This window comes from Rhinolophus sinicus, linkage group LG02 (assembly GCF_036562045.2).
Source record: "Rhinolophus sinicus isolate RSC01 linkage group LG02, ASM3656204v1, whole genome shotgun sequence".
In the NCBI taxonomy this organism is placed as follows: domain Eukaryota; kingdom Metazoa; phylum Chordata; class Mammalia; order Chiroptera; family Rhinolophidae; genus Rhinolophus; species Rhinolophus sinicus.
Window position 1 is genome coordinate 26487971 of NC_133752.1, and position 27584 is coordinate 26515554.

Sequence of the window (27584 nt, forward strand, 5' to 3'; positions counted from 1 at the left end):
GGATGCCAGAGGCAGGGGGACTAGTGGGAATGCAGGATAGAGAACATCTGCCACCCCACCATGTATGCCCTCCTCAGGTGCTGTGACACCACAGTCAAAACACAGATGGACACAGACCCACACAGGTGGGTCAAGCCTAAAGATTGATGGTAAACTGTTGGTAGTCCAGACCCCTAAAATCATCTTGTGTTCAACATGAGAGTCACCCCAAATCAGCATGTTGGCACCATTCTGGTGGCTCAGTCTTGGGTGATCTCACACTGTTTTGGCTGGCAGGAGTGATCTTGCTGGACTGTCCACCTCAAATGGCCCAACCACCAGTCTCTGAGAGGGCCCCGTAGGGATGAATTCCAGAGTGCCTCAGGATACCTGGTTGACCACATGTGCAAGGTAGAAAGTCATAAAATACCCCAAAGGGGAAAAACGGAGACCAGGGTCTGCTTGGGTGTGGGTCTGGGTCAGGGATATCCTGCTCAGAGAACACGGCCGGTCCTCGCAGTACCAGGCCCTAAGAAGGACTTAGAAAATTCCAGAAAAGTCCTCCAAAGAGCTGTGGGTAGGGGAGGAGGCAGGGCTCTAAGGCTGAGGCCTTAATTGGCCCAGCACTTCCCTTTTCTTCTTGAAAGTCTGATACAACAAGCACGGGGACAGTGATGGGGAAAACCTATAAACCCCATTTGTGGTGATCCATATAATCCACAGATTCTGAAATAGTGCAAGGGCTACCCACAGCAAACCCTGAGATCAAGCAGATGCCAACAGGAAGAAGTGAAGAGAACAGCCCAAGATGGGGGCGAGGGGGTAGGGGCAGAGACAATGCAGTGATGGCAGCTCCCTGAAAGTGTAAGAAAATATACAATTATTGACGGTGAGGAATGCTCCTGACGAGTACCATCTACGTCACTCGTTTACAACAACGAAGGCTGACACTGACGTGGGCAGTCTTGGCTGTTCTGCTGGACTTCAGAAGAGCAGAGGAGGCCAGTCAGCAAAGGGTCCGCAGACAAACTCTGTTTCCTTCAGAAAATACTTGGAGAGTGGCGATGTGCCAGGCATTATTCCAGGCAGAGGTGGAGACAACATCTGTGAGCAAAACAGACAAAAGTCTCCTCTCTAAAGAAGTTTGCATTCTAGTGGGGGAAGACAGAGAATATGCAAGATAATAGAAAAATAATACAGTAATCTAGAAGGTGGCAAGTGCTGTGGAGAAATAAAAAGCAGGGAAGATGGAGAATGAGTGCTACCATTTTCAACTAGGCCATCTAGGAAGCCTTCACTAGTAATAGGACTGGAGCAAAGATGTGACGGGCAAAGGTCATATTGACATGTTTTGGGCAAATGTGAATGGAGTTAGAATCTACTCCCATTGAATTTTAATTCAGATATTTAAAAATAATTTTTACTATGCACATGCATTGTTAGTATTTACCCCTGAGCCAGCTTGGACACCACTAACAAGACACATTGTGAAGACAAATACTTCTCATTGTGAAGAAGGAGACTTGTGGCTGCTGTCTGAGTTGTGCTGGCGAGAAGGCCCCAGCCGAGAAGGTCACACAGACCCTGAACAACCCCACCTTTCACCGCACCTTTGTCCTTGGGCAACCGAACACAAAGTACTCCAGCAGTTCCATGATCCTTTGTCTGTGAAGGGAAGCAATGTGTCATCAACTGGCTATTGAAATAGATGTCTGGGTGTAGACCACCTCCTTACTCATGACTGTGAGTTGTTCACTGTGCTTGCTGCCTATAGGGACTTCAGAACACACTATCAGATCCTCAGGTGGCTGGGTAGATGGCTTGGATCAATCCCGGCAGCATACCAGGTGTCAGGGCACACCAGTGAAAACCTGAGCTGAGGGACCATGGGAAGCATCACCAGCAGAGTTGTTCTCCAAACCTCCAGGGGAAACCACGCCCCCAATTATTCTTCATTCTTTATGTAGAGGACATGTCTGCCTTGGGGACAAAGGGTGGCCAATCTGAGGAGCAGCCTCATAGTGGGTTACTGACAGAATGAGATTGTTTTAGGGATGTAAGTCAGGTGGCAAATACAGGCTGCTTTGGCAGTGCAGAGAGGCTGCAGGGAGAGTTCAGATCTCAAATGACTAAGGGGAATATAGTCAGGATATGGGAAGGGCTCCGTCCAGCGATCTGATCGTGGGAATGGAAATGAAAGGATCAAGACAATAAAATCAAATGTAAAAAATAAAAGCCACCTCATTGTGGATTGGAAAGAAAAGCATTATCTAGGAGGTAAAAGGTTAATGTTTGACCTTACGCTTGGGTGAGTTACTTAAAATGCTAAAGCCTCACTTTCCCCATTTGAAACTGAGAATTATACTTGATAAGTTCTAAATTCTCATTCAGTTTAAATATTCCAAGTCTATGATTTTCTTGACTGGTTCATTTTAATAGCTAAAGGAGTCGAACTTTAGGGAACATTTGCTGTAAGTTAGATTTACAATTCTTTCCTTCTTCCACCAAACCACTTAGAATTCGAGGACTACGATCACATTTTAGTACAGACCTCTTTGCCACATGGTCTATTGACGTCCAGAAAATCCTGCCATTTATCTGCAGAGATGCACAATAATTGTGAAGGCCCCCTAAGGAATCCACAGACAGACTTCAATCGCATTGACATAGAGCTCAATATCCTTGGAAAAAAATGGAAGAAACTTCAGGTTGACAAATGGCAAGGATATAACAAGGAACTTGAAAGTTTACAAGATCTGAAGTAATTTTGAAAACATGATCAAAGTTGTCACACGGGCTTCCGTTAATAGCATGCAGCCTGTGCACGCTCACTTCCCTCTCATGGGTCACTTGAACTCTCATATTTCTTAGGTAGAAGTATATCATTCGGTTAACATGAGGCTGGGAGCTACTTGTGTCTCATGCCCCGCCATTAAACTCATAAAATTCACTTTCTCCTATTATGAGCCATAAGAGTCAAAGCCAAGCATATTAGGAAATTTTGGATGGTATTAACGTTTCTGAGAAAGGAACAGTACAATTGTCTGACAGGTAAGATTTAAGGGTAGTCCAGCTGCTGAAACAAGAAGTTGCTGAGAGCTAAGCCTAACATGCTATTTTTTAAATTGTAATAAAATATTTCTATTTAAAAAAACATGTTACTAAACTGTGGATTCTACCATGGATTAAATAACTGAATCCTGGTGACTTTGGGCCAAACATGGCCTACTTTGCATGTTCCCAATTAATTAATCTTTAAAGGCAAGAGTCTCACACTGAGTAATTTACTCAGGATTTACAAGATCCTTATACAGTATTTGTCTGACTTCATCAGAAGTCGTGAATCACACTAGTATCAGCAGCCCAATTGCTGAGAGCCTGGGAGGAAAGGCATTCACTCCATTCTCTGCCCTCACCCCACTGTGGTTTCCTTGGGTTTCCCCTTCTACCAAACAGACCACGGGCTCACCAGGAAGAAAAAGAGACACTCAGCCTCAAGGTTGCGGAGCGCTAGCTTCTCAGAGTAGACTGGCCACTGGACAAATTGTAGCAACCTGGCTTCGCAATTGACATCCAACTCTCTCCTGTACTCTCAGGTTGACCATCCTGAGTATAATTTTTCACTTGACAACTAGCACTTGGAATTCATAAGATCACAACCATATGGAAGTAATGTAGATGCAGAGCCCAATTTTACCCAAAAATCTAGTAAGTTTTACTAGGTTGAATGAGATAAAATAGATGTTTTTGTACGTCCAGAGCAACTGAATATTGGCAATTTCTCACGATTCCAACTGTACTCAGGAATCCTTCAATTCTGGACTCTCTGTCTTCTCACCTGGCTTTAACCTATTCCTGATCTTCCCGTCCAACTTCTCAGAATTTACCTTCAAATTCCACTATCTATCCTGAAGCCAGTTGAGTCCCGTCGAAGTTCCTCTAGCTAACCCAACGTAAACATTCATTGAACACTGTCTCTGAACCCGGGATGGAGCACACTGCTGCTAATACAAGGGCAGAGGGAAGTTTGTCCTAGCCTTTGAGGATCTCAGAGTTGAGTGAGAAAGGGAAACTTTAAAAACATACATAATCAGTTTGGTGATCAGATATGTTTGAAGTGTTATAGAGAAACAAGGCATCATGCTCAGGGGAAGAAGTAAGGAAAATTTCAAAGAAGAGTTGACATTTCAATGGTGCCTTGAAGGATAGGTAAGAGTTCCTGAATGAACCAAGGTGGAAAGGTATTATAGGAAATCATGATACCAAATGCTAAGTAAGGTCTGGGGGCCTGAAAAAAGACTGAATGTTCTGGGGACGGACCAAGAATGTGATAGCGCTCAAGGAGGTGAGAGGAGATTGGTGTCAGATCTTAAAGGAGCGTGGCATTTTCATCTTTTGTCATGTGGGTAAGCCATAGAAAATTTTCTAATCAGGGAAGTAACATGTTTTGAAATATAATTTTGCAAAATTCAGGAAAGCTTGTTTTCCTTCTATGACCTGTGAGACTAAGGAAGAATGAAGCAAAATGAGTAGGATGTGTAGGCTTTAAAAAGTTATCTTTATTGTTGTTTTCCTGTGTATAAAAGAAACACAAATTTATTTTAAGCAACTCCAACATTAGAGACATATACAACATAGAAACGAAATGCTCCCTGTAATCCAACCTCCCAGACCCAAACCACTGTTACTACACCACTGCACTGGTATAGAGCCCTTTAGTCTTTTATTTCAATGAATAAATTAACATAATTTTCTCTATACCAGCAAATATAGAGCTACCTCATTCTTTTTAATGGTTGCCTAATATTCTATTGCATCAATATACTATAATTTATTGAATCCATCCTTATTTTGTAGATATTGGAGCTGTTTTCACTTTTTCATGATTATAAGCAATGCTGGGAAAAACATCTTTTGACATAAACCTTTGCAAGCTTGTGTTTCTGTAGGATACATTCTTAGAAATCCTTTGAGAAACTGACATGAAGGAATGATCATTTTTCATTTTAATAAATATTGCCAAATTGTCATCATAAAGGTTTTATCAGTTTATATCCCAACAGTGTATATAGGCCCCAATTTCCCTAGAGGAGGGTGGAGTTTTATAGGCAGTCTGTTCTTATCAGAGAGATTGCAGAACCTCGAGATTCTTCATTCAGCTCTGAGAATGTCTGTAGTTCACACATCTCTCTGGTTTCTAATAAGTTGACATTAATAGCAGCTCGAAGATTTGCCCAAAAAAGTCCACATTTACGCCTATCCTTGGGCCATTCCAAGTATGCTTTCTTTTCCATGAGAGTTTTCAGCTTTGGATACCTGGTAGGAATGCAGTAGAGTGGAATGGGTTCCAGTAAGATAAGAATTATGTAGTCAGAAGTTTCATGGAAGAGATTGTGGTGGGCAAAGTAGAGTTCATACTGGCCCCACTCACTCTGGACAAAATTGGGAGACAAAACAAAGATGGACTTATAGCTTTTCTCAATGCAGTTTAGGATATTTTCAGCAACTGACTTGCCAGGGTCAAAGTTTCCCTCACGAAGGCAAATTAAGACAGAACCATCTTCTTTCTCTAGATTAGGGATCAATTCGTGCTTCACCCAGGCAGAGTCATGTTCGCTGTATGAAATGAACACATGGAATTGGACATTTCTCTGGAGTTGTTCTTGGGTTGTCTTTCTAACCCTGTGCCATGTCTGCGTCCACTGACCCAGCATCCTGAGATACCAGGGAAGATCCAGGTGTACATAGCAGAAGGCTGTGGCCATCCCCAGAACGAGCATGATAATCACAATAGTGACAATCAACAGAGCTGTGTTGCAGGATAATTCAGGAAGGTAAACATCCTTTAACCGAGTCCCCTTTAGATTCAAAGGGTATTTACAAATGTATGAATCTGACCACTTGACCATCATGCCCTCTGAACGTTTTTCAAGCTGAATGAAATCTCTTAATTCACAAGTACACCGGAATGGATTTCTTCCTGCATTTAGAGTCTTAACTTCCCGGCAGCTCTGAAAAAAATCCAGAGATGGGCTGAGAATTAAGTTCATTTCAATGTTTAGAATTGAAAGCCTTCTAAAATGATTGCACCCAGGAAGATCAGTTAGAAAATTAAATGCAAGATTTAGCTCTTGCAAAGAATTCAGATGAATAATCTCTTTAGGGACAGTCTGAATTTTGTTATTATTCAGGTCAAGTGTTTGAATACTTCTGGGCAAGCACCTGAACACAGAATCAGCAAATTTATTGCATGACAGGTTCATGGCAATTAGGGTTTCTGGCCAAAAGCAATTTTCATCATTTTCATGTTGTAACAGATTTTGGCTCAGATCTAAGTGCTTCAAGGATGTGTTGTTAGCAAAGCAACTCACTAAGGAAAATGTCTCTAATTTATTGTTCTTTAAAATGAGAGTTTTCAAATGAGGCAATTGGACAGGTTTTTTAAACAGGTCATCTGTTAAGACATTATTAGCAAAATTTAAATATTGGAATCTTGTAGGATAACTAGGGAATAGCACGTGTGGCATTTGTGCATCTGATATTGTCAGGTTTTCTATATCCATTTTGGTAAAAAGCAAGTAGACACTTTCTTGTGGAATATTAAAAATTCTAAAATGTACATGCTCCAATTTTATAGTTCTCATCACAGTATTTGAGTAGTCAAATGAATTGTGGTCAAGATAAAACTTGCCTCCAAAAGTCACATGCTGAATTTGAAAGTATTCTACTGAAGTCTGGCAAACAAATTGAAAGATGAGGAGAAGATCATCCCAGAGTAAATCAACTTTATTAAGCGATAGAATAGATGTCTTGGAATGCTCTACAATAAGATTTTGTTGCGTTTCATAACTTGCAAATTGGCTTTTGCCATCTATATTTGTCACTTCTAATATTTTTGAAGTCTTGATTCCATCACGCAAAAGAACCCAGAAATTTGTGTTCATTGGCAAAACAATGTGAAGTTTTGTTGTATTTAAGATGGGCAGGCTACCTTCTTCATAATAAGAAAGAGTTCTCAATCCTAAGAAGACAGTATTTAGATGCAAGTAAGAGATTTTCTGGAAATCTGACTTTTGTATTTTTGCCCCACTCAAACCTAGAATTTCCAGGTGTGACATGTTGCCTATCTCCTCAGAGATAGGCATAGTGTCAAAGTCATTGAAAGAAAGATCTAAATGTCTGAGACCTTTCAGGGAATACCATGTAACAGTCTTCAGTCTGTTGTAAGACAAATCTAAATATGTTAACTCCTTGTTGAATTCAAAGGTCTTGATATCCAGCTCTTGGATTCTATTATGACATAGACTCAAGAATTTCAGTTTAGAGACAGAATGAAAATCTGAACTCTGGAGTTGAAAAAGTAGGTTGTAGGATAAATCCAGTGTGGTTGTCATTGGGGACAAGTCTGAGGGAACCTTTCTTAGAGACATGTTGGAGCAGTTGGTAGTCAATTCCCTTTCTTCTGGCAGCTTTGAAGCCCAGCCATGCACTGACATAATAATATTACAAAATATGGAAATGCTTCTGATATATCTCATTGTAATTCCAAGGATTTTATCACCGGTTCTGTTATATGAATGATGAAGATGAGTTCAGATCCTAGAAAGACAGCAAACTGTGTTAAGTAGGTATGCAGTTTGTTAAATTCTGTAGGGCTTTCATTTTTTTTTTTTTTTAAATGCCAACATCTGACTATATTCACCAAGGGTTTGTAATAGGTTCCCAACCTATATATTGAGTCTTTGACTTGATCTCAGAGCTTGGCTTATAAATTTCCAAGCCAGTTATTGTGCCATAGCCCTATCACTGAGACAAGTCTGGATTCCCCAAAGGGAGAAATATTAGGTTAGTGCAAAAATAAGTGCGGTTTTTGCAATTATTTTTAACCTTTTAAACCGCAATTACTTTTGCACCAACCTAATATAATAGTCGGCAGAAGTGCCTCTCTCTCAGTTCAGCTTAGGAACTTCATTGCCAGGTCATATTCAATTTCCTCTCACATTCCCTTTTGATAGCCTGAAGGCTTTAAGAAAATTGAAAGTAATTTTTAAAAGGTTTTTTTTTTTTTTTTTTAGAGCAGTTTGAGGTGCACAGCAAAATTGAGGGGAAAGTACAGAAATGTTTCCATGTCCCCCTGCCCTCACACATGCACAGCATCCCCCAATATTAGCATCCCCCACCAGAGGGGTATATTTGTTACCATTGATAGACCTACACTGATCATGGTAATCACTCAAAGTCCATAGTTTTCATTATGGTTCACTCTTAGTTTTGTACATTCTATGAGTTTGGACAAATGTATAATGACATGTATCCATCATTATAGTGTCTTACAGAGTATTTTCACTGCCCTAAAAATCTTCTGTGCTCTGCCTATTTATCTCCCCCCACCTCCTCCCCACCCCCACAAAACCCTTGGCCAGCATTGATGTTTTCACTGTCTCCATAGTTTTGTCTTTTCCAGGATATCATATAATTGGAATCACACAGTATGTAGCCTTTTCACTTGGCTTCTTTCACTTAGTAATGTGCATTTAAGTTTCCTCCATGTCTTTTCATGGCTTGACAGCTCATTTCTTTGTAGAGCTGAATAGTATTTCATTGTCTGGATGTGCCACAGTTTATTTATTCACCTCCTAAAGAACTTCTTGATTGCTTCCAAGTTCTGGTGATTATGAACAAAGCTGCTATAAACATCCAGGTGCAGGTTTTTGTGTGGACATAAGTTCTCAGTGATAATAATTTTTTATCTCCTAATACTGTGGGCTCCTTAATTAACGTCATGGGGTATTGCTCAGCTACTGTATTTGTGGACATAGAGACTCCCTGGAGTTAATATCTGACTTTCAACAACACTTACCCATATACATAGAGGGTCCAAAACATAGAAATAAACAGAATGGTTCCCGTCCTTATGCCTCCATGTTTTCAGGTTGGTGGCAAAAGCTGTCTGGATCACTGCCAAATAATAATAATAATGATAAAAACGTTTTCCATTTCTTGGAGGCTTTGTATGTGCCAAGATGCATACTAAACTCTTGATAGATATTATCTCACTTATTTATCACAAAACTCTGTGAGGAAAGTACGATTTCCTGCATTTCGCAGATAAGGAAATTTGTGGATGCAGAATTGTGGGGATTTTAAGAGTCAGGCTTCAAGTTGTTTGATTAGACACAGAACAGAGGTGGTTGGATTCTCACCATATTCATTATTCAGGACATTTATTAAGTACTTACTCTGCTAGAAACTTTTCTAGGCACTGGGGATATAGCAGGGAATAGAACAGACAGAATTTCTGTCCCAACACAGCTTACATTCTAGTAAGGGATAAGAAAAGAGAGACTATAAACGAGATAATAAATTTATATCTGAGGTGATGTTAAGGACTAGAAACAAAACTAACTTTAAGATAAGGGGGATAGAGAGCGACTGGGAAGTGATACTTTTATAAGGTTGTCAAAAATAAATCTCTCCGACGCGGTGCCTTTCATACAGGGACCTAAAGGGAGTGAAGGAGCAAGCCACTTGTTGTCTGGGAAAAGAATATTCTGGAGAGAGAGAACAGCAAGTGCAAGTTCAAAGACCTGATGTGGGAGCATACTTGGAAAATGTGAGGAATGATTAGCCTGGAGTTGGGGAATGAATTGAAGGCATCAGATCTTGTAAAGACTCAGAATTTTCCTCCGATTGAAATAAGAAACCAGTGGGGGAGTTAGAGTAGAAGAGTGGCAGCTTCTGATGTACATTTTAAAGAGTCCTCTGCTTGCTGGGTGGAAATGACTGCCGAGGTGCAAGGCTGGTAGGAAAGATCCCCTGGGACATGACTGATTGAGTAATTCATGCAAAAAAGAAGGTAGTGGGGGAGGTGGTGAGAAGTGGTTAGATTCTGATATTAAATTAGTAAACTCTTCAACCTTGTGTTCTACACCAGGCACTCTGAAACCACGAAGGGAAGGTAGTTAGCAGTGGTGAGAGTTTTCCTGCTTCAACTTGCGTGCATCCAGCACACGCTGACCCTCAGTCTCCTTCAGACTGGTCAACTCCCATAGACAAGCAGGAGGAACAACATACTCCGCAGGAAGAACATGGTGTAGTAAGACTTCTCTGTACTGGTCATGTTGTCCCATTGTTCTGAGAAGCTGTGTGTGTGCGCATGCACCCATGCAAGTGTGGTGAAGGGGACAAAATTGGCAGATCTAAGGTAAAAGGACACCTAGACTATTACCCCACTCTCACTCTCATCTGGATTTTTCTTTCTCTAGAACCTTCCCCAGTTTTTGTTTTGGTGTGTGTGTGTGTGTATGTGTGTTGAAGTGAAGAAATTCTAGAAAACATGTTGCTATTTCCCAAAATAATTAAAAATGAAAATACTTTATAAAACTGTTTCATACAAAACAATTAATATAAAAATATAATAAGAACAACAGGAAATGACTGCGAAGAGAAAATTTTGATTTTGATATTCTTTGTCCGCTGTGTGCTCGTGAAAGAGGGGCAGGAAAGGCAGTAGGTGAGAATGGGATTGAGAAGATGGTAGCCTGGAACTGGCCTAGGGCTTTCACCTTTCCACTGAGATACTGCTTCCATTTTTCTTTCTTCCTGTCCATCCCAGGTAGTCCTTGGTCATCTCCTTTTCGTATAACACTTAAAATCGCATCCAATGGTCAATATAAGAATCATTATGAACATGAAAAGAGAGACTCTGATGCAACTTTATGTCCACAGTAATTTCCTAGGCTTCAGAAATCCAGCAAAATAAAATTGTTACCAGTACCATAATTTTAATCCATTACCCACATTTAAGATGATTTGAATAACGTGTTCTGTTTGATGAAGCTATACATTCATATCTATTCAGCAAGTCTGATAGTATCTCCATTCCATATTGACTCTATCATGCAAATGAGACAGTGGCCACTTTATGTCTTTCGGGGTAAGAACAGCTAGCATTCATTGAGCTAAGTAATACTAACTTCTATAGATTAATCCTTACAACAACCACCTTATTAGGTAACTGCTATCACTAGTCACACTTTACAGATACGGATAGTAGTACTTAGAGAGGTCATATAACCTGCCTCACAGTCACTAACTTAATACACAGTGAGTCCAGAGCCTGGGCTCTACTCTTTTGTCTCTTTAGGGTAAGTCAAGGTAAATTTGTTTTCAAAATATGTTATAATCCTTGAATTATAATGAAAGTATATCTCATTAAGTCATATTGATTCTTTAAAGTTTCCTAATACACAGTCCAAAGAACCTAATGAGTAAGTTTGCAAATGTTACCCAATTTAGGTTTTCTGTCAATTACTTACAAGGACAGACACGTATTTAGCCATTATGTTTAACACTGTCTTGTTTAAGCCTCTGTATTTTGTTATAGGAGCCAGACTTGGTGCTAACTAATGTCCTATCACAGTTAGAATAAAACCCGAACCCCTAATACCGGATTACAACACCCTCCATGAAATGTTCTTGCTTCCTTCTGGGATCCCACTTCATATTACCCGCTGGTCCTCTACACTCCAGCCATACTGGCCCTCTTTTGTTCCTTGGCCACACCACAAGGAACTAAGGTTCCTTGCTCCAACCTTAGGGGCCTCTGCACCAGCTTTTCCTTCTGACTGGCATGCTCTTCCCCCAATCCTTCCTTGGCTGGATCTTTCCTGTCATTTCGATCTTGGCTTAAAATTTGTCTCCGCTAAGAGACCTGACTTGACCACCTAAAGTGGTCAACTTGCTCTTAGTTCACATCCCCTTATTTTTTATTTTTTATAATTTCTTTCTTTTTTATTTTATTTTATTAGTTTCAGGTGCACAAGACAAAGCACATCCCCTTATTTTATTTCTCTCCTAAACAGAGGACTTACCATTATCTGAAACTTTTGTTCACTTATTTGTTTATTGACTATCTCCCCCACTTCTCATGCCTATGAGGGAAGGGAGTCGACAATCTTATTCACTTCTATATCCACAGCACAAAGAATAGTATCTGACAAATAGCACATGCTCAGAGAATACTCTTTCTAACATACATATGAATGAATTATTTCAGTTTTGTATCTTTTAGCACAAGATGGTCTAGGATACGCTCTCAAAAATATGTGTTGAATGAAGGTGTAGTGAATTCCTGATATGGTGCAGTGTATGATAGTTAGAGAATAAGTTTAGTGTTAAGGATTGATAGATCTGTGTTCAAGTCCAGTCTTAGCTGCGCATTGGCTGTGTTAACTTAGATCATTTATTTAACTGCTGAAGGGTTCCATTTTCTCATCCATATAATGGGTTTTGTGAAGAGGCATAAAAGAGATCATGTATATAAATCACCTGTGTCACTTGTGCCACAAATGCTAGCAGTTATGATAGCCAAGACAAGGGTGACATCAGGCACAAATTTTAAGGGACATCAGGAAACTCAGCAATCAAGATAAGTAATGTTTTAATAAAATATTTTTAAAAATTAAAAACAATGCAAAAATTCACAAGGAAGAAACATCAAAATTTTTCATAGAGACAGGATCGGTATTACTGATTTTTCCTTCTGTCGCAGTCGAATACGGCTTGGCAGGACACTAGCAGTCATAGTGATAAGCTGACTAAGATGTTTCTAATATTATCATCTCACAGAATACTTCAATTTGTAGCAACTTACTTTAAGCTTATAGGTCTGTGAGCTATGGCTCTTGAAAAATGCAACAAAAATCGAACATAGTTTCTTTCTCTAGAATCTCTAAGATGCCATCGCTTTTGTTTTTTACGCACCTCTTCTCCCTGCCCAATACCACAACCTTATTTTGAACTTATTCTAAAGAAGGAAGAGAAACTAACTTTTTAAAGTTCTCTTAATATAATAAAAAGGTCCTGTCTCAGGCAATGCATATGCATTATGGCATTTCATTAAAATGTTTTAAAAAATAGAACATAAACTTTTGATGAAATATGCAATCAATAAATAATATATATTTATAATATCCCTATTACTATTACTACTATGCTGACAGCAGGTGAAAAACAGAATCACTTTCTTTAATAGCTTATGATTTAAAAGTCCAAGTCAAAAGACACCCTGAAATGACTATTGGTTTGTCAAAGAATACTTAATCATGTAATTTCTCTTTTCCCAATGATGCAAAGAAAATGACAAAGGGGTTAAAAACTCATTGAATGTTAAATGATCTTTGCAACGTAAGAGTAAGAATCACTGACTTTTTTTTTTTTTTGAGTGTTTCTTACCTGCCTTGCATGGAGCTAAATGCTTTCCGGACACTATCTTGTTCAATCCTCTGAACAACCCAACAAAACGGTGGATATTTTATCCCTATTTTACAAATGGAGGAGTTTAAGCCCAGTGGTTAAGTGACTTGCCTAAGGTGACTCTGAGAATTAGTCATAGAGCACAGATTAGAACACAGTCCTATCTAGTCCCTTCCAGAACCAACACTCTAGGCATTTTGAACCCTGAAATGAAGGAGTTTAGAATGTGATTAGATTACCAAGGTTGATTCCACTGTCAGGGCTAGCTGCCATAGTGGCCTCTTCCTCTCTTCCAACCCCATGTCCCTCTCTCTCTGAAGTGGTTTCCAGCTGCTATGGGACACTGTTAGGTGTCACAAAGTTCAAGAGACTTTGCCTTCATGCATTAAAAGTTATAAATTCACAAGAATTGAAATAAAACTCAGTGCACAGAACTCGAATTCACAGATCAGTGTAGGTGGCCTGTGAGAAAGCTCTTCCAGGAATCAAACACCTAGATGCTACAAATCATTCTCAACAGCAGCCACATGGCCATCATTGGTCACTTTGGACTCAAGGAAACTGAACAAGATCTACATTTTACAAAATCCATGAGACGTGCCCATACTTGTAGACATACAAAACAAATGCGGAACTTTTAAACTAGTAAAGGAGCAATAAATATGCTTTCAATAGCCAAACAGCAGATGTTAGCAACACGCATCACAGGAAAACGAAAGCTGGAGGAAACTCAATGCCTGGGACCATCCCCTCTGGGTACAAGGACTGACCAGCTTTAATCATCAACCAGTGAAAGGAAACTCAAGCCCTCAAGTATCTTCAAGATAATTCATCAGATCAATAGCCCCAAGGCCTCACTAATCATTAATCTTTAGATTAATGCTATTGTTACAGTAAACAAGCTTACAGTTCTTACCCCCAGACTTGCAGAGTGGCAGGTGCGGACGAATCATGGATGGTGCCAGAATTGGTTGCAGGGGCCGTTGAATCAACGTTTTCTGTGAAGCCTAAGCTCCTTTGCCCTCTACTGCATGCTAGTGGCATTACGTATTGCCTAAATTCATCATAATCTTACAACATTTTTTTAAAAATTGCAGTAGAATGCACATACATAAAATTTACCATTTTAACCATTTTTAAGTGTAAGGATATTAAGTACATTCACAATTTTGTGCAACTATCACCACTGTCCATCTCCAGATCTTTTTCATCATCCCAAACTGAGACTCTATACACATTAAAATGGTAATGCCTCATTTCCCCCTCCTCTGAGCTCTTGATAAGCACCATTCTACTTTCTGTCTATGAATTTGACTACTCTAGCTACCTCATGTAAGGGGAATCGTATATTTGTCCTTTTGTGACTGGCTTATTCCATTAGGCATAATGTTTTGAAGGTCTTCCATGTTGTAGCATGTATCAGAATTTCCTTTCTTTTTACGGCTGAATAATAGTCATTGTATATACCACATGTTGTTAGCCATTCATCCATCAGTTGACATTTGGGTTGTTTTCACCTTTTGGCTATAGTGTATAATGCTGCTATTAATGTGGGTATACAAATGTCTGTTGGAGTCCTGCTTTCAATTCTTTTGGGTATCTACCTAGAAGTGGAATTGTTGGGTCATATGGCAATTCCATGTTTTTTGCAGAACTGCCATGCTGTTTCCCACAGCATCTTCGAACACTTTGATGGTACCCTTCCTTTAAGGTTCAGATCAGTTATCCTACCCATCAGATTGGATGGGATGGCTAAGTGGTGCTGAGAAAGAATAGGAAGTATTGCATACAAGATATTGGCTAATCCTCACTGCAAACTACATGGAATTCATACATAATTCCCATTTGACAGATCATAAAACTAGTTCAGAGAGAACAAGAAACTTGCCCAAGGTCATCATCATCCAGTAACAGATGGAATCAGGATTAAAACCTAGTCTGTGTGGCTCCAAAGCCCATGTTTTCAGTACTCTGGGTGCCCAAGAGTTTATATACTGTTCCCTCTGCCTTCATCTGGAATTTCTAAAAATTTTAATCCTTATTTGCAGTTAGCAATAAGAATAGTAATCTCAGAACCATATGGGTTGATAACTTTGAGCTATAACTTTTTTATTCCCTTCAAAACTCTTTCCCCTTTTTCTGTTCCTTTTTCTCGCCCTCTCTTCTTTCATAGCTTTAGGAATATCTACCATAATAATTCATTCTTTCTCTATCTCTCTCTCTGTCTCTGTCTGTCTCTCTCTCTCTCTCTCTCTCTCTCTCTCTCTCTCTCTCTCTCTCTCTCTCTCTCTCTCTCTCACACACACACACACACACACACACACACACATACACTCTGACATACATTTCTCCCCTTAAGGCTTCTCCTGAGTTCAGAATTCTGCCTATCATATTTCTTTCTTCATTTATAAATTGCAATGAACAGACAGCCTTGGATTACTTCAAGTGGATGAAGCCTTCCTTATTTTAAAGATACTACAGCAGCCACTTCCAGTCCTCACAGAGACCTGAAAAAAATGGTAGCCTGGAACAATGGCTACCACAATGGCCCTGGTGGTCAGGCCATCTTGTTGTACCCTCCAAAGTGGGCAAAGTCTATCCTCTATTTTAATTATGACTCAACTTCTTTTTGACTCTTCCTCAATATGCTTCTCTTTCTACTCTCAGCTTCTCTTTATTGCTGCCTTTGCTTCTATTTCTTCCTACAGTCTTTTCTTACTGTCATGGCTTATGAGCAGGGCAGAGGTTCATCCTGAGGATTTTTCCCCCACGGTAAGAAATCTGATTGAATTCTTGTCTCACCATCTGAAATGGAGTATCTCTACTGGGTACTATACCCATTGACTGAAAATCTGCTGGATTATTTTATGTCTTCCCTTTGATAAGGCCTAGGTCCCTGATCCATGCAAGTAGGAAAGTCACATGACTCAAGACTGCCCACTGTCACATGACCCTGCTCATTCTGGAAGGAAGGGACTGAGGTTGATTTCTCCTAAAGCTGCTGCAGGCTAGCTCACAGTCTAGTATGAAGCATGTGTTAATTGAGCAAAACTCATCTAGTTTAATTATAAGTATCAGGAAGGGAAAATAGTGACATAGTTTATTTTTTCTGAATTATATTTCTGAAAGATAAATAAAATGTAACAAAATTCTCACATGGTTAGGAAGTTCAAGTAATTTATTATAAATTTACTACATTTGATGAGTATAAGGAGGGGAGAAATTTTTAGTTTCAACAAATAAATTAAATGATCCTAAATATGTAGCAGGAAACTATGAAAGACTTTGCAGAGATTTAGTAAATACTTCATTATCAAGGACTAGAGCAGCTCTGTCCAACAGAATAGAGAAGTAATGCAAGCTACATCAGTAACTTTAAATTATCTAATAACCACATTTAAAAGTACAAAAAGAAACAGGTGCAATTCATTTTAATAATATATTGTTTTTATTTAATCACTATATAAAATATTTACATGTATTCAATATTTAAAAATCTGAGATATTTTATATTCTTTCATATGGTGTCTTAGAAATCTTGTATGTGTTATACACTTCCAGGACATTTCATTAAGATTTGCCGTATTTCAAGCACTCGATAGCCACACATGGCTAGGGGCTACCATGTTTGACAATAGAGCGAGAGCCTTAAGTTAATAAATGACCATTCTACAATTGGCCAGCAAACTGGAACTCTAATTCACCCACAGAATTTCCCCCAGTGATGCCAAGTATTGATATTTCTCATTTCCTCACCTCTCCTTACTCCAGGTCCTGCTCCTTGTCTCAACTGACCCTGCTCACTCTGCAAACAATCCTGTTGTAGAGACATCTATCACATCTTGGGTCCTCAGAGATTATCCCAAAGGCTTTAGGGATAAGAAAGAAAAAAATACATATATTAGAGATAGAATGGGGGAGAAAAGAGAGGGGATAAGCAAATACTAAAGAAAGATTAAAAAGAAGAGAGGAAACGGAAGGTTTTGAAAAGAAGAAAGGATTGCAGATCAAAAAGAGGAAGCAAAAAGATAGGGGAAGAATAGAGAAACACAGAGAAAATTAGGACAAAAGGCAAGGGACAAGAAAGGAATGGGGCAAAAAGAAGAGAGAAAGTAAAATTTATAGGCTAAACAAGCAAGTGGCAAAGGGAACCGAGTAGAGGAGGAAAGGGGGAAAGCCTGGATTTCTCATCCAGGTGCCAGTTATTACTGTCATAACTTTATTAACGAGTTGCTTAGTGTTTTTCTTAGACCGAGTTATAAACTCAATCCTTTAAGACACTTTAGCAGGAGGAATCTCCCTGGATTTTCTTGTTTGCCTTCAAACAATGTGCCATTGTTTTGACTGAATAGGAAATTATTACACAGTGAATCATGCTTACTGAGATATCTTCCAACATATCCAGTGGTCTGCTAGAGCCAGCTTATGGGAGCTTGTGCAAACCAGTTTTTAATTTTCAGAATTTTGTGAGCCAGTTGTTGAAAACAACCATTATTAAAAGTAAAATTATATATACTTGTAATTAAACTATCTTAACCAAAATAATAGGTACTCAAAACTCATCACTTCTGATTATTTTACTATTATTACATTCTTGAGGTATTTATATCTATTGTACTTTACGATGGAGACACTATACAATGATATATTACTGGTGCATTTTCTTCCAACTCCACCTTTAGTGACGTCACATCGGTACCTTGAAATTGACCGTGATGGGAGTATTTATACCATTGGCAAACACTATAAATCAGAACTTTATTGTTTTGTTAATTTTCTAGACTTATGACAGTAATGGAGAAAATGTTAATTGTTATAGAGCTTCTTTTCTTTTTTTTTTTCCAGAATCTGTTGTTAAACATTTACCAGCATACCACTGTACCTGGTGTCATTTATATCTTTAAAAAAAAAAATCATTTCTCTAACTCAATCATTCACTTTTTTAAATAGTTATCTTGTACTTTTGGTTAAATCAGTATTTAGCATTTACATTATTATGGGCTAGGTAAACATTGGGGTACCACTAAAAGCGACATTATGTATTATGATTACAATACATGATGACATTTTTCTGTTTTCCTCTGGTTAGTAATTGACTTGTATTTTATTTTGTTAGTTTTCTATGTATCTGTTATAATTCCCCCCATATTCTCAAATATCTCTTAAGCCAAATTTTTTAAGTGATCCAAACTATCAATAAACTATCACCTTCTAGTGACCTTCTGTCATCCTGTTCCAGTATGGACTGGATGCTCTGTAGGACGCCTGCAGAGCTGACATCCTCTGCCTTTGAGTTTCTGCCACCTTGGAAAGTCCTTGGTCCTCTCTCCTGTATTATAGATCGCCTGTTTCCTGGAATGCATAGCATCTTCTTTCCTGATTTACGCCTGTTGTAGTGAAACACATCCTCCCATAGTTTCCTAAGAAAGAGTGCTTTGATTTTAATTTGGAGAAAGAACTTAAATGTTCTGACTCAAATGTGATTGACTGTTTGGAAGGATCTAATTTTCTAAATTGCAAATAATTTTTCCACACAACTCTGAAGCTATTGCTCTATTATTTTCTAACTTCTAGTATTGTATTGAGAAGTGCAATGACATTTGATTTCTGATTTTTTGCATGTGCTTTTCTCTCTTTGAAAGCTTTTAGGATGATTGTCCTTGGTGTTCTAAAATTTCAAGAGAAGGTATGTGTACCACTCATTTTGCTGGGCACAGTTAGGAGATTCATGTCTTAACTGTGGAATTCAGTGGAATTTCTTTGTTTTATTTCTTTGATAATGTCTCCCCTTCCATTTTCTCTTTCTGGAAAACCTATTATTAGATGGATGCAAAATGAATTGTGATTTTTGTGTTATTTTTAACATTTTAAACCGTAATTACTTTTGCACCAACCGCATACATAGCTGTGGACCTCCCAGATTTAGGCTCTTTATTCTTGTTTTTTTCTCTTGCATTGGCAAATTAACCTTTTTGTTCTAATTTCTTACAAATTCTCTTAGCATATTTTCCAATGATTCAGTTTCTTTGGATGGGGGAAGAGGAGGGTGGAGGGGAGCTATCATATTTAAGTTCTAAGAAGTACCTGTATCTTCAAGTTATCATGGAAGAGACATAAATATCTTTATCAGCCTGCCAGTGACTACATCGTCACCATGTAGTACTCCTGTCTCGTGACTTGCAGAGTCATGGTGCTGGGACCTTGTTGATTAACTTTGACAATGGATTTTTATTAAGAGTTGTCATTCTCTTGTGTGGGTGTTAACTTGGGGAATTCATGAAGTGACTATGTCTTGGTATGAGGGTGCAGTCCATTAGAGAGGTCTGAAACAGCCAAGGGAGGCAGTGATGAGCATGTCCAAAATATTGGGGAGCCCTGGGAAGAAACAGTCCAGAGGGAACATGAAGGGTAAGCAGGAAACTCAGCAAGCCTCTGTAATCCTCAGGAGGGACTGGATTCCCATGATCATGTGGGTTGGGGACTCAGGTGGTTTTACTTGAAAGTAAAAGAAAGTGCTAACCCCCAAACTGGACTCTTTGGCGACACTCAATTTGCGCTAGTGAGGTTGAAGTTTTTCATGGGTTTGTTACCTAACTGGATCCTGTTTTGAGCTGTACATTCTCATTGCCAAGATACCAATTGGGACCTTAGTGCTTTTTCTATTTTAGTTTATTAGCTCTTTACGTAAAAAAGGAAAATAATTTTATCTGTAATATTTCCTACCAGTTTACTTCTAGTTTATCTAGTTTATCATTTCTCCTAGTTTATCTGCCTGTTCATTTGCTTGTTTGTTTTAACATAGGGCTGTTTCTAGTTTTCAAGTAGTCAAATTTTGTCTCTTTTCTGATTTTAGTTAATCTTAGAAAGCACGGGACAATCTAGACTGAACATGATCGGCAGTTCAGCTCCAGTTCCACATTTGGTGGCATAAAGAAATGAAGATAATAATAACAATAATGACATAGTTATCATCATAATTAATATTTTCGAGCTTTTTCTGTGTGCCAGGCACTGTTCTATGCACATTACATATATCAGCTCATTTAATTCTCCTAACGGTTGTATGAGACAGGTATGATTATTATTCTCATTTTATACTAGGGTAATAAAGCAGAGAGGAATTGCATACCCACTCTAGATCACTAGGAGGAGGTGGAAACAGCAGCATTCAGGCTGGGTGGTCTGTGTACAGAGTATTTCTCCCACATGCTGTGCTCTGCCATCTCTAGAGTGACTAACCAGACCCTGGTTTCCACACATCATACCCCTGATTTCTTGTAACAACCACATGAGAGAGGTACCATTAGTGTGCCCATCTTACAGATGAGGAAAGGGAGGCTGGAAGAGGTTAAGGAATTCATCCAAGGGCAGGGAGCTATCGAGAAACTGAGCCAGGATTTAATTTCAGAATGCTTGTGTGAAGAACCCAGCTTTATCACCTTTTCTCTACTAATTACAGCTCTGACAGAGACCTCTTTGATTCCCTAAACCCCATTTTTTGTTGTTGTCGTTGTTGGTTGTAAATTTTTCAAGTACAGGAAAGTGTAAAAGTGAAAGCAAATACCAACCACAGGCAAGCAGTGATAATATTTTTTGTATATTTTTATCTAAATGTTTTACTCTGCATATTTTTTAACATATTGAAACCATCCTGTGCGTACAATTTTGCATCCGACGTTTTTCATTTATATTGTAATATGAGCATTCTCTTATGTTAATAAAAAATACTTCCTATACATTATCATTTTAGATTGTATGAAAAACACTTACCATTTTAGATTGTATGAAAAACTTACCATTTTAACCCTATACACTATTTTTAATGGTTCTAAAACATGTCACTAAATGAGCACATTCCTTCATTGTTGGAAATTTGTAGTGTTTCCAATTTTTCACTGTTAATAACCCCACAATTAGCATATATGTGAATAAATATTTGTCCATATTTCAACATTTCCTTAGAATAGATTTCCACAAGTGGACTTACCATGATTATTTTAAAACTCTTGATATATATTGCCAAATTACTTTGCTCTCCTATTATCACTATATAAAATGCCCATTCAACTGCAATCTTATTAGTATAACAGGCTGATAAAAATTGAAATATTTTATTCTCAATTTGGTAGAAGCCCCCAGAGTGAAGTGTGAGTTTAGGTAACTGGTTTTACAACCCTTTGTTGACCTCTAGCCAATAAAAGGGGTCAAAGGATCTGAGAGGAGTTAAAGATTAGAAGAGGATTTTAGAGAGAGGTTTTAGTGTATTATGAGTTCCATTTACCCTTAAGAAGGATCGAGGAGGATCCTACCACTTAGCTGAATCCTAGGAAGAGAGGCTTCTGAGAACCACTTGGAAAGCTTGCCATGTAAACTCTGCAGTTTGGGGAAATATATTGTAACCAGTCATTAATTGATACTTAGAAATCAAAAGGTCTTGGCTAAAGGTACGTTTTACAAATAATGAAATTTAGGCTTAAGTTTAAGCAAATTGTCCAAGGTCATTCATAATTAAGTGATGGAAATAGAATTGAAACCCAGACATTCTGAATCAGAGCTGGCATTTTTACCTATTCTGCAATATTTCCTCTAACTTACCAGTAAAAGCTTTATGTTCACTACTGTATATATGTGTCCATACGTTGACCTGAATTCATCACCTCCCAATTTGGAACAAGGAGACTTGACCAATACAACTTTGACCTCCTGGCAGCCACCTTAAAATCACTTATGAGATCAGATATATAGGCTCACTCTAACTTCTCAAAATCTTGAGTTTGTTAGATAAACTTTAATTGACTTTATGCCTTCCTTTACATGTTTTTTAAGACTTGCAAGATGTAATGAGTTGAATTGTGTCCCCCAAAATTCATGTATTGAAATCCTAAACCCCAGTAGCTCAGAATGTGACCTTATTTGGAAACAGGGTCATTATAGATGTTATTAGTAAAAATGAGGTCATTAGGGTCGGCCCAAATCCAATGACTGGTGTCCTTATATAAAAGGGAAATGTGGACACAGACAGGCATAGAGGGACGTCAATGTGAAGAGATCCAGGGAAAGATGGCCGTGTATAAGTCAATGTGAAGAGATCCAGGGAAAGGTGGCCGTGTGTAAGTCAAGGAGGAGAGGTCTGGAACAGGTCCTCCGTCCCACTTCTCAAAAGGAACCAACTTTGCCAACACCTTGGTATTGTACTTCTAGCTTCCAGAACTGTGAACCAATACATTTCTGTTGTTTCTGTCACCTCGTTTCCAGTACTTTGTTACATCAGCCCTAGCAAACTAATACACAAGTAGTACTGAGCAAGTACTGATTATGAAATCTTGAATTTTATAACAGGAAGTGCAAGCATCCTAGAAAAACAAACAGGAAAATCCAGTTCTGTTTGCAATTTTCATTACAGAAGAAGAGCTTTCATAAACTTTTAGCATATATTTCGTGGTTTTCATTTGCTTTACACTATTATGCGTCACAGAAATTTAAATGATGACTTGCCTATATCCCCAAGTTCTGACTTGAAAGGTTGACTTGCAAGACCCTTGACGTATGATCTTAATGTAACTTTCCATGTTCATACCTTGCTGTCATTTTTCATAAACTTCATGGTTCAATCAAATTGGGACACAAGTCCCAGAATATGCCTGGACATTCCTGTCTTTTTTCTCTTTTTAGAATGGGCTTTCTATTCTTCATCATCACACACTGAATAATCCATTTAAAGCCTTTCAAGGCCCAGTGGAAAAACCATGACTTCTAAGAAGATTTTCTTCGATCTAAATGGTCTCCCAACGTCCATAGTATATTTTTGTTTCATTGGTTCTTATTTTAGTTATCTAGATTCATATAATGTCCTCTGATTGACTGTAAGTTCCTTAGGGCAAGAAACAACTAGTATATGTATGTGTTACTTGGGTTTCTCCTCCCAGAAGTAGAGAATGAGACAAGAGCTTTGTGTGCAGATCATTTGTTTTGACATGCAGTCTCAGGGCTGCAGAGTGAGGGAACTGAGAATGAAACACAGAAGAAAGGAAAGCCAATCCAAGAGTGAATTACTGAGCTATTTACTCCTGTGGGTAAGTAAGGATCCATCCTGTCAGGGCTCTTCGAGGAATGGTGTAGACTATGACTCTTCTTTTTTGTTTAACTTGAGATATAATTGACATTTTATATTAGTTTCAGGTGAACATTATAATGATTTGATATACAGAGGGTGCCAAAAAGATGTCTACACATTTTTAGAAAGGAGAAAACTATATTAAAATTGTAATAATATATACCGATAACAAAAGATGATGCATACAAGACACGTTTGATGTCTGCAGTTACAAGAGATGCTCAAAGTGATTACCATCAGCATAATTTCAAAACAGGTTTTTTCCTTTCTTAAAATGTGTATACTTTTTTTTTTGGCACCTTCTGTGTATCAAAATGATCACCACAATAACTGTAGGTAAAATCCATCAGTGGACTACGCCTCATTTTATTTTTTTGTCCCCAAATAAAAGATAGGACTATTTATCAGATGGCTCCCATCTCCTAACTGGTCAAGGACCTCCTCAGGAGATATCCCTGGCACTTCCAGCTTTGTGCATATACCAGAATGGTTGAACAAGCTTCTACAAACATCCTGTGCAGTGGTATTAGTGAAGGCACAAGGTATAAAGTGAGAGATACATGGGGCAGCTATGATAAGGTGCTGTCAAACTACAACTGACCAGAGCTGGCTGCCAGATTAAAGGGTAGACAGAGAGAGTATTTGATGAGTATGAAAAATATCTGATAAAACATAGTTGCAAAAAATCTGATGTAGCCCATTTTCTTGCATTGCTGCAATGTGCTCATGCCCTATTAAACAGTTCCTCAAAGACAGGAAGGGATACTATATACAGTAACAGTACACATGGACTCTATTCCTCCTTCTAATCAAAAGAACAAAGGCTCTCATGCATGCCTGTTCAGACAACTAGAATCTCAGCCAGATCTCCAGCCATAGAAAATCAGACTCAGAATTTCCATTTGGCCTGAGATGTAACACACTCTTGGTTTGGGTTCCGCAGATGCAGACCCTGAGACAAGTATTCAACTACAAATCATTTATTTCAGAGGTGATCTCAGGAAACACCCTTGGAGGAATGAGGATGAGATAAGAATAGAAAAGAAGCCAGTAAAGAATGCTTAACAAGTTGTTTCTACTGTGGAGAATCAGAATTCTACCCTGCTGGGGAACTCAGGAAGAATGTAAAGTACACCCCCAGATATACCCCCCAAAACAGGCAAGAAAGTTGGGGCATTTATCCACCAATTCTCTTTCGGAAGTTGTTTGAGGGCTGCTTCCAAGGACAACCTGCAGTGCTTCTGAATTGCACATTGTGTGGGCCAAGTGGGTTTTCATTGTGAGGGAGAAAACCCTTAAGACAAAGAGTCTCCAACATTAGCAATCAGCAGCCTTTAACATAGAGGCAAATGCTGAGTGGAAAAGAGGAATGCACTATCAGCTATAGAAGTCTGCTATACACACCCAGCTACAGGTATAAAAGACGTGGAGTTTTCTAATATTAACCCCGGCACACAGGAACATATATCACTGAAGTTGTTTAAAAGGTGGTTCTCTTAATTACATGATAAATTCAATCAACTCTCTCCTAGCAAAGAAACAGGCGAATCCCTCATATGTTAGAAATTAACTGTTTAAATCAAATTTACATTATTTCATTAATTTTTATTACCACTTATAAATGATGAACTGGGGCCTGAGAGCATACATTTTTATCTATTTCATAAATTCAAAATCATGTATAGATTTGTGTTGATACAAAATAGTCATTGTTGGACCTTCCAAAAACAAGGGTGAAAAGAGGAATATTGTTAGATGTATGTGTTAGATGTATCTTTTGCTTGCTTCATCAACTTGATATTAATGGATGCTCTTAGGTTAGCCCAAAAAAGTCCATGTTTGTTTTTCTCCTTGGGCCATTCCAAATAAGTTCTCTGTGCCATGAGAGTTTTGAGCTTGTGATAGCTGCTAGGAATGGAATACTTTGGGATGGGTTCCAGCAAGATCAGGATTAAGTTATTAGATCCTTCGTGAAAGAGATTGTGGTGGGCAAAATAGAGTTCATAATGGCACCACTCACTCTGAACAAAATTGGGAGACAAAACAAAGATGGACTTATAACTTTTCTCAATGCAGTTGATGATATTTTCCACGATGCTCTTGCCAGGAACAAAGTTTCTCTCATGGAGACAAATCCTTATGTCTTCTTTTTCTAGGTTTGGCAGTAATTCATTCTTCACCCAGGCAGAATCGTGCCCACTATATGAAATAAAAGCGTGGAACTGGAGAGTTCTTTGGAGGTCATCTAAATTTATGTTCCTAGCCCTGTGCCGGGTCTGGGTCCACTGACACACCATCCTGAGATACCAGGGCAGATCAAAGTAGATACAGAGGATGGTCACAGTGACAGCAAACACCAGTCCAGTGACCCCAATGGTGACAATCAGCAGAGCTGTGTTGCAGGATAATGGAGACACATGAAAGTCCTTTAGTAGGGTGCCCTTATAGCTTTCTGGAGAGTCACACTGATAAGAGTCAGGCCAACCCTCTACCACCTCACTTGATACTTGGCCTATACTTTGGATAAATTCTCTTAGCTCACATGTACACTGGAACGGATTGTTTCCTGCTTTTATAGACCTAATCTTCTGGCAGCTCTGGAAGAAATGAGCTGATGGGTTGGAAATTGCATTGTCGTCAATGGTCAGTACAGAAAGGCTGCTAAAGCTACCGCATCCGGGTAAGTGGGCTAAAGAGTTGAAAGCAACATTGAGTTCTTGCAAAGCTTCCAGACTAGTGATGTCTGTAGGGATGTTCCTTATTCTGTTATGGTGAAGATCAAGAACCTTGACCCTGGGAGGTAAGCAGCTGAAAACAGAGTCAGTAAGTATATTTGAAGACATATTTAAGCTCAATAAACTTATAGGCCAAAAGCAATATCCTTCATTTTCATCATAACTTAGAGAATTCTGGCTAATATCCAGTTGTTGTAGAGATTTCATCTCCTTGGTCATATGAACTATGTTTGCAAGTTTTTTCAATTGATTCATTTGTAAACTAAGTGTCTCCAACCTAGCCAAGTTTCCACAATTGTTAAAAACCGTATCTGTTAAGAGATTATTAGAAAAATCCAAATGCAGAAATGGGCTCATTTGTGATGGGCAAACCATGTGCATCATCTGTGTACCAGTCACTGTGAAATTCTGGATGTTCATATTTGAAAAGAATTTATAGATATAACTTTGTGGAAGAGTGAATGTATCACTGACAACTTGGTGTATAGACAAAGTCTTCAGTGAAGTGTCAGAATAATCAAAATCTCTGAAGTCAAGGTTACCTTGTAATTTCACATTTGAAATTGAGAAAAACTCTATGCTTGTATGCCAAACCAACTGGAGGATCGTAATGAAAGAATACCAAGTGGTTACAATGTTATTTAAAGTAAGATTTGATAGCCTTGAATTCTTTTCAAGTTTTGACAGAACATTTAAGAAATAAGAACACCCATTATTACGAAGTACACATTGAATATTTGATAGTTCCAGACTTACTGCAGTGCTGATTGACACATCCAAAATAAAGTGGAACTCCTTACTTGTGGGAAAAACAATGTGCAGACTCTCTGTGTTCAGCTCTTGAAGGCTCTCAGGGTCTTCTTTTTCACCATAAGAGTTTCCTAAGACTAGTAAAACCTTACTGATATGCAAATGAGCGATTGGCAGCACACTAGATTTTTGTAACCGTGTGGCACTCAAACCCAGAAATTGTAGTTGAGACATATTGCCAAACTCTTTGCATATGGGCAGGAAATCAAACGCATTAAATGAGAGGTCTAAGTGCTTGAAGTTCACAGTTGGATGGCAAGAAATTTTCTCCAACATATTGTGGGACAAATCCAGGTATTCCAATTCCTGGTTAAATTCAAAAACACTGATGTTAAGATACTGGATTCTATTATGAGAAATTATCAAAATCCTCAGCTTTGATAATGATAGGATGTCAGAAGCGGAAAGCTCAGATATATAGTTTTGTGATATATCTAGGGTTGTTGTTTTCAGGGGTAGGTCTTTGGGAACATGGATGAGACCTGCTTTTGATCTGTCAACTAAAAAGTCACTTGCATCAGATAACTGGATTTTGATCTCAAGTAGTAACATGAAGATGACAGCAAAATGGAAGATGGTAGAATTAGTTTTAGTCATTTTGTAACACTAGATATTCCTAAGGGCAGTTGCTATTCTTCAGAGAATCTTGTTACAGATGCAGATCCTAGGGGAAAAAAAATCCACATGAA

At 38.5% G+C, this 27584-nt stretch overlaps 2 protein-coding genes across 5 annotated transcripts; both read right to left on the reverse strand.

Moving 5' to 3' along the window:
* Positions 1–4518: 4518 nt before the first annotated feature.
* TLR10 (toll like receptor 10) lies at positions 4519–24168 on the reverse strand. 4 transcript variants are annotated; one of them, XM_074322324.1, is made up of 4 exons: positions 21518–24168; positions 16993–17105; positions 8840–8937; positions 4519–7578 (listed from the first exon to the last, which is right to left on the reverse strand). In XM_074322324.1, exon 4 carries the CDS (start codon positions 7515–7517, stop codon positions 5082–5084), a length of 2436 nt encoding a protein of 811 aa, XP_074178425.1. In that variant the 5' UTR covers positions 7518–7578; positions 8840–8937; positions 16993–17105; positions 21518–24168; the 3' UTR covers positions 4519–5081. The 4 variants fall into 4 exon arrangements, with proteins under 4 accessions (XP_074178425.1, XP_019597457.2, XP_074178441.1 ...); XM_019741898.2 differs by lacking the exons at positions 16993–17105; positions 21518–24168 and adding an exon at positions 14153–15498; XM_074322340.1 differs by lacking the exons at positions 16993–17105; positions 21518–24168 and adding an exon at positions 14153–15496 and having other exon boundaries at positions 4519–5990.
* Positions 24169–24314: 146 nt separating this feature from the next.
* TLR1 (toll like receptor 1) lies at positions 24315–27492 on the reverse strand. Its single transcript, XM_019741951.2, has one exon. It carries the CDS (start codon positions 27490–27492, stop codon positions 25102–25104), a length of 2391 nt encoding a protein of 796 aa, XP_019597510.2. The 3' UTR covers positions 24315–25101.
* Positions 27493–27584: the final 92 nt, after the last annotated feature.

Excerpts from the sequence above, each read along its gene's own strand:
- TLR10 (XM_074322324.1), bottom strand. The coding sequence starts at position 7,517 with ATGAGATATATCAGAAGCATTTCCATATTTTGTAATATTATTATGTCA.
- TLR1 (XM_019741951.2), bottom strand. The coding sequence starts at position 27,492 with ATGACTAAAACTAATTCTACCATCTTCCATTTTGCTGTCATCTTCATG.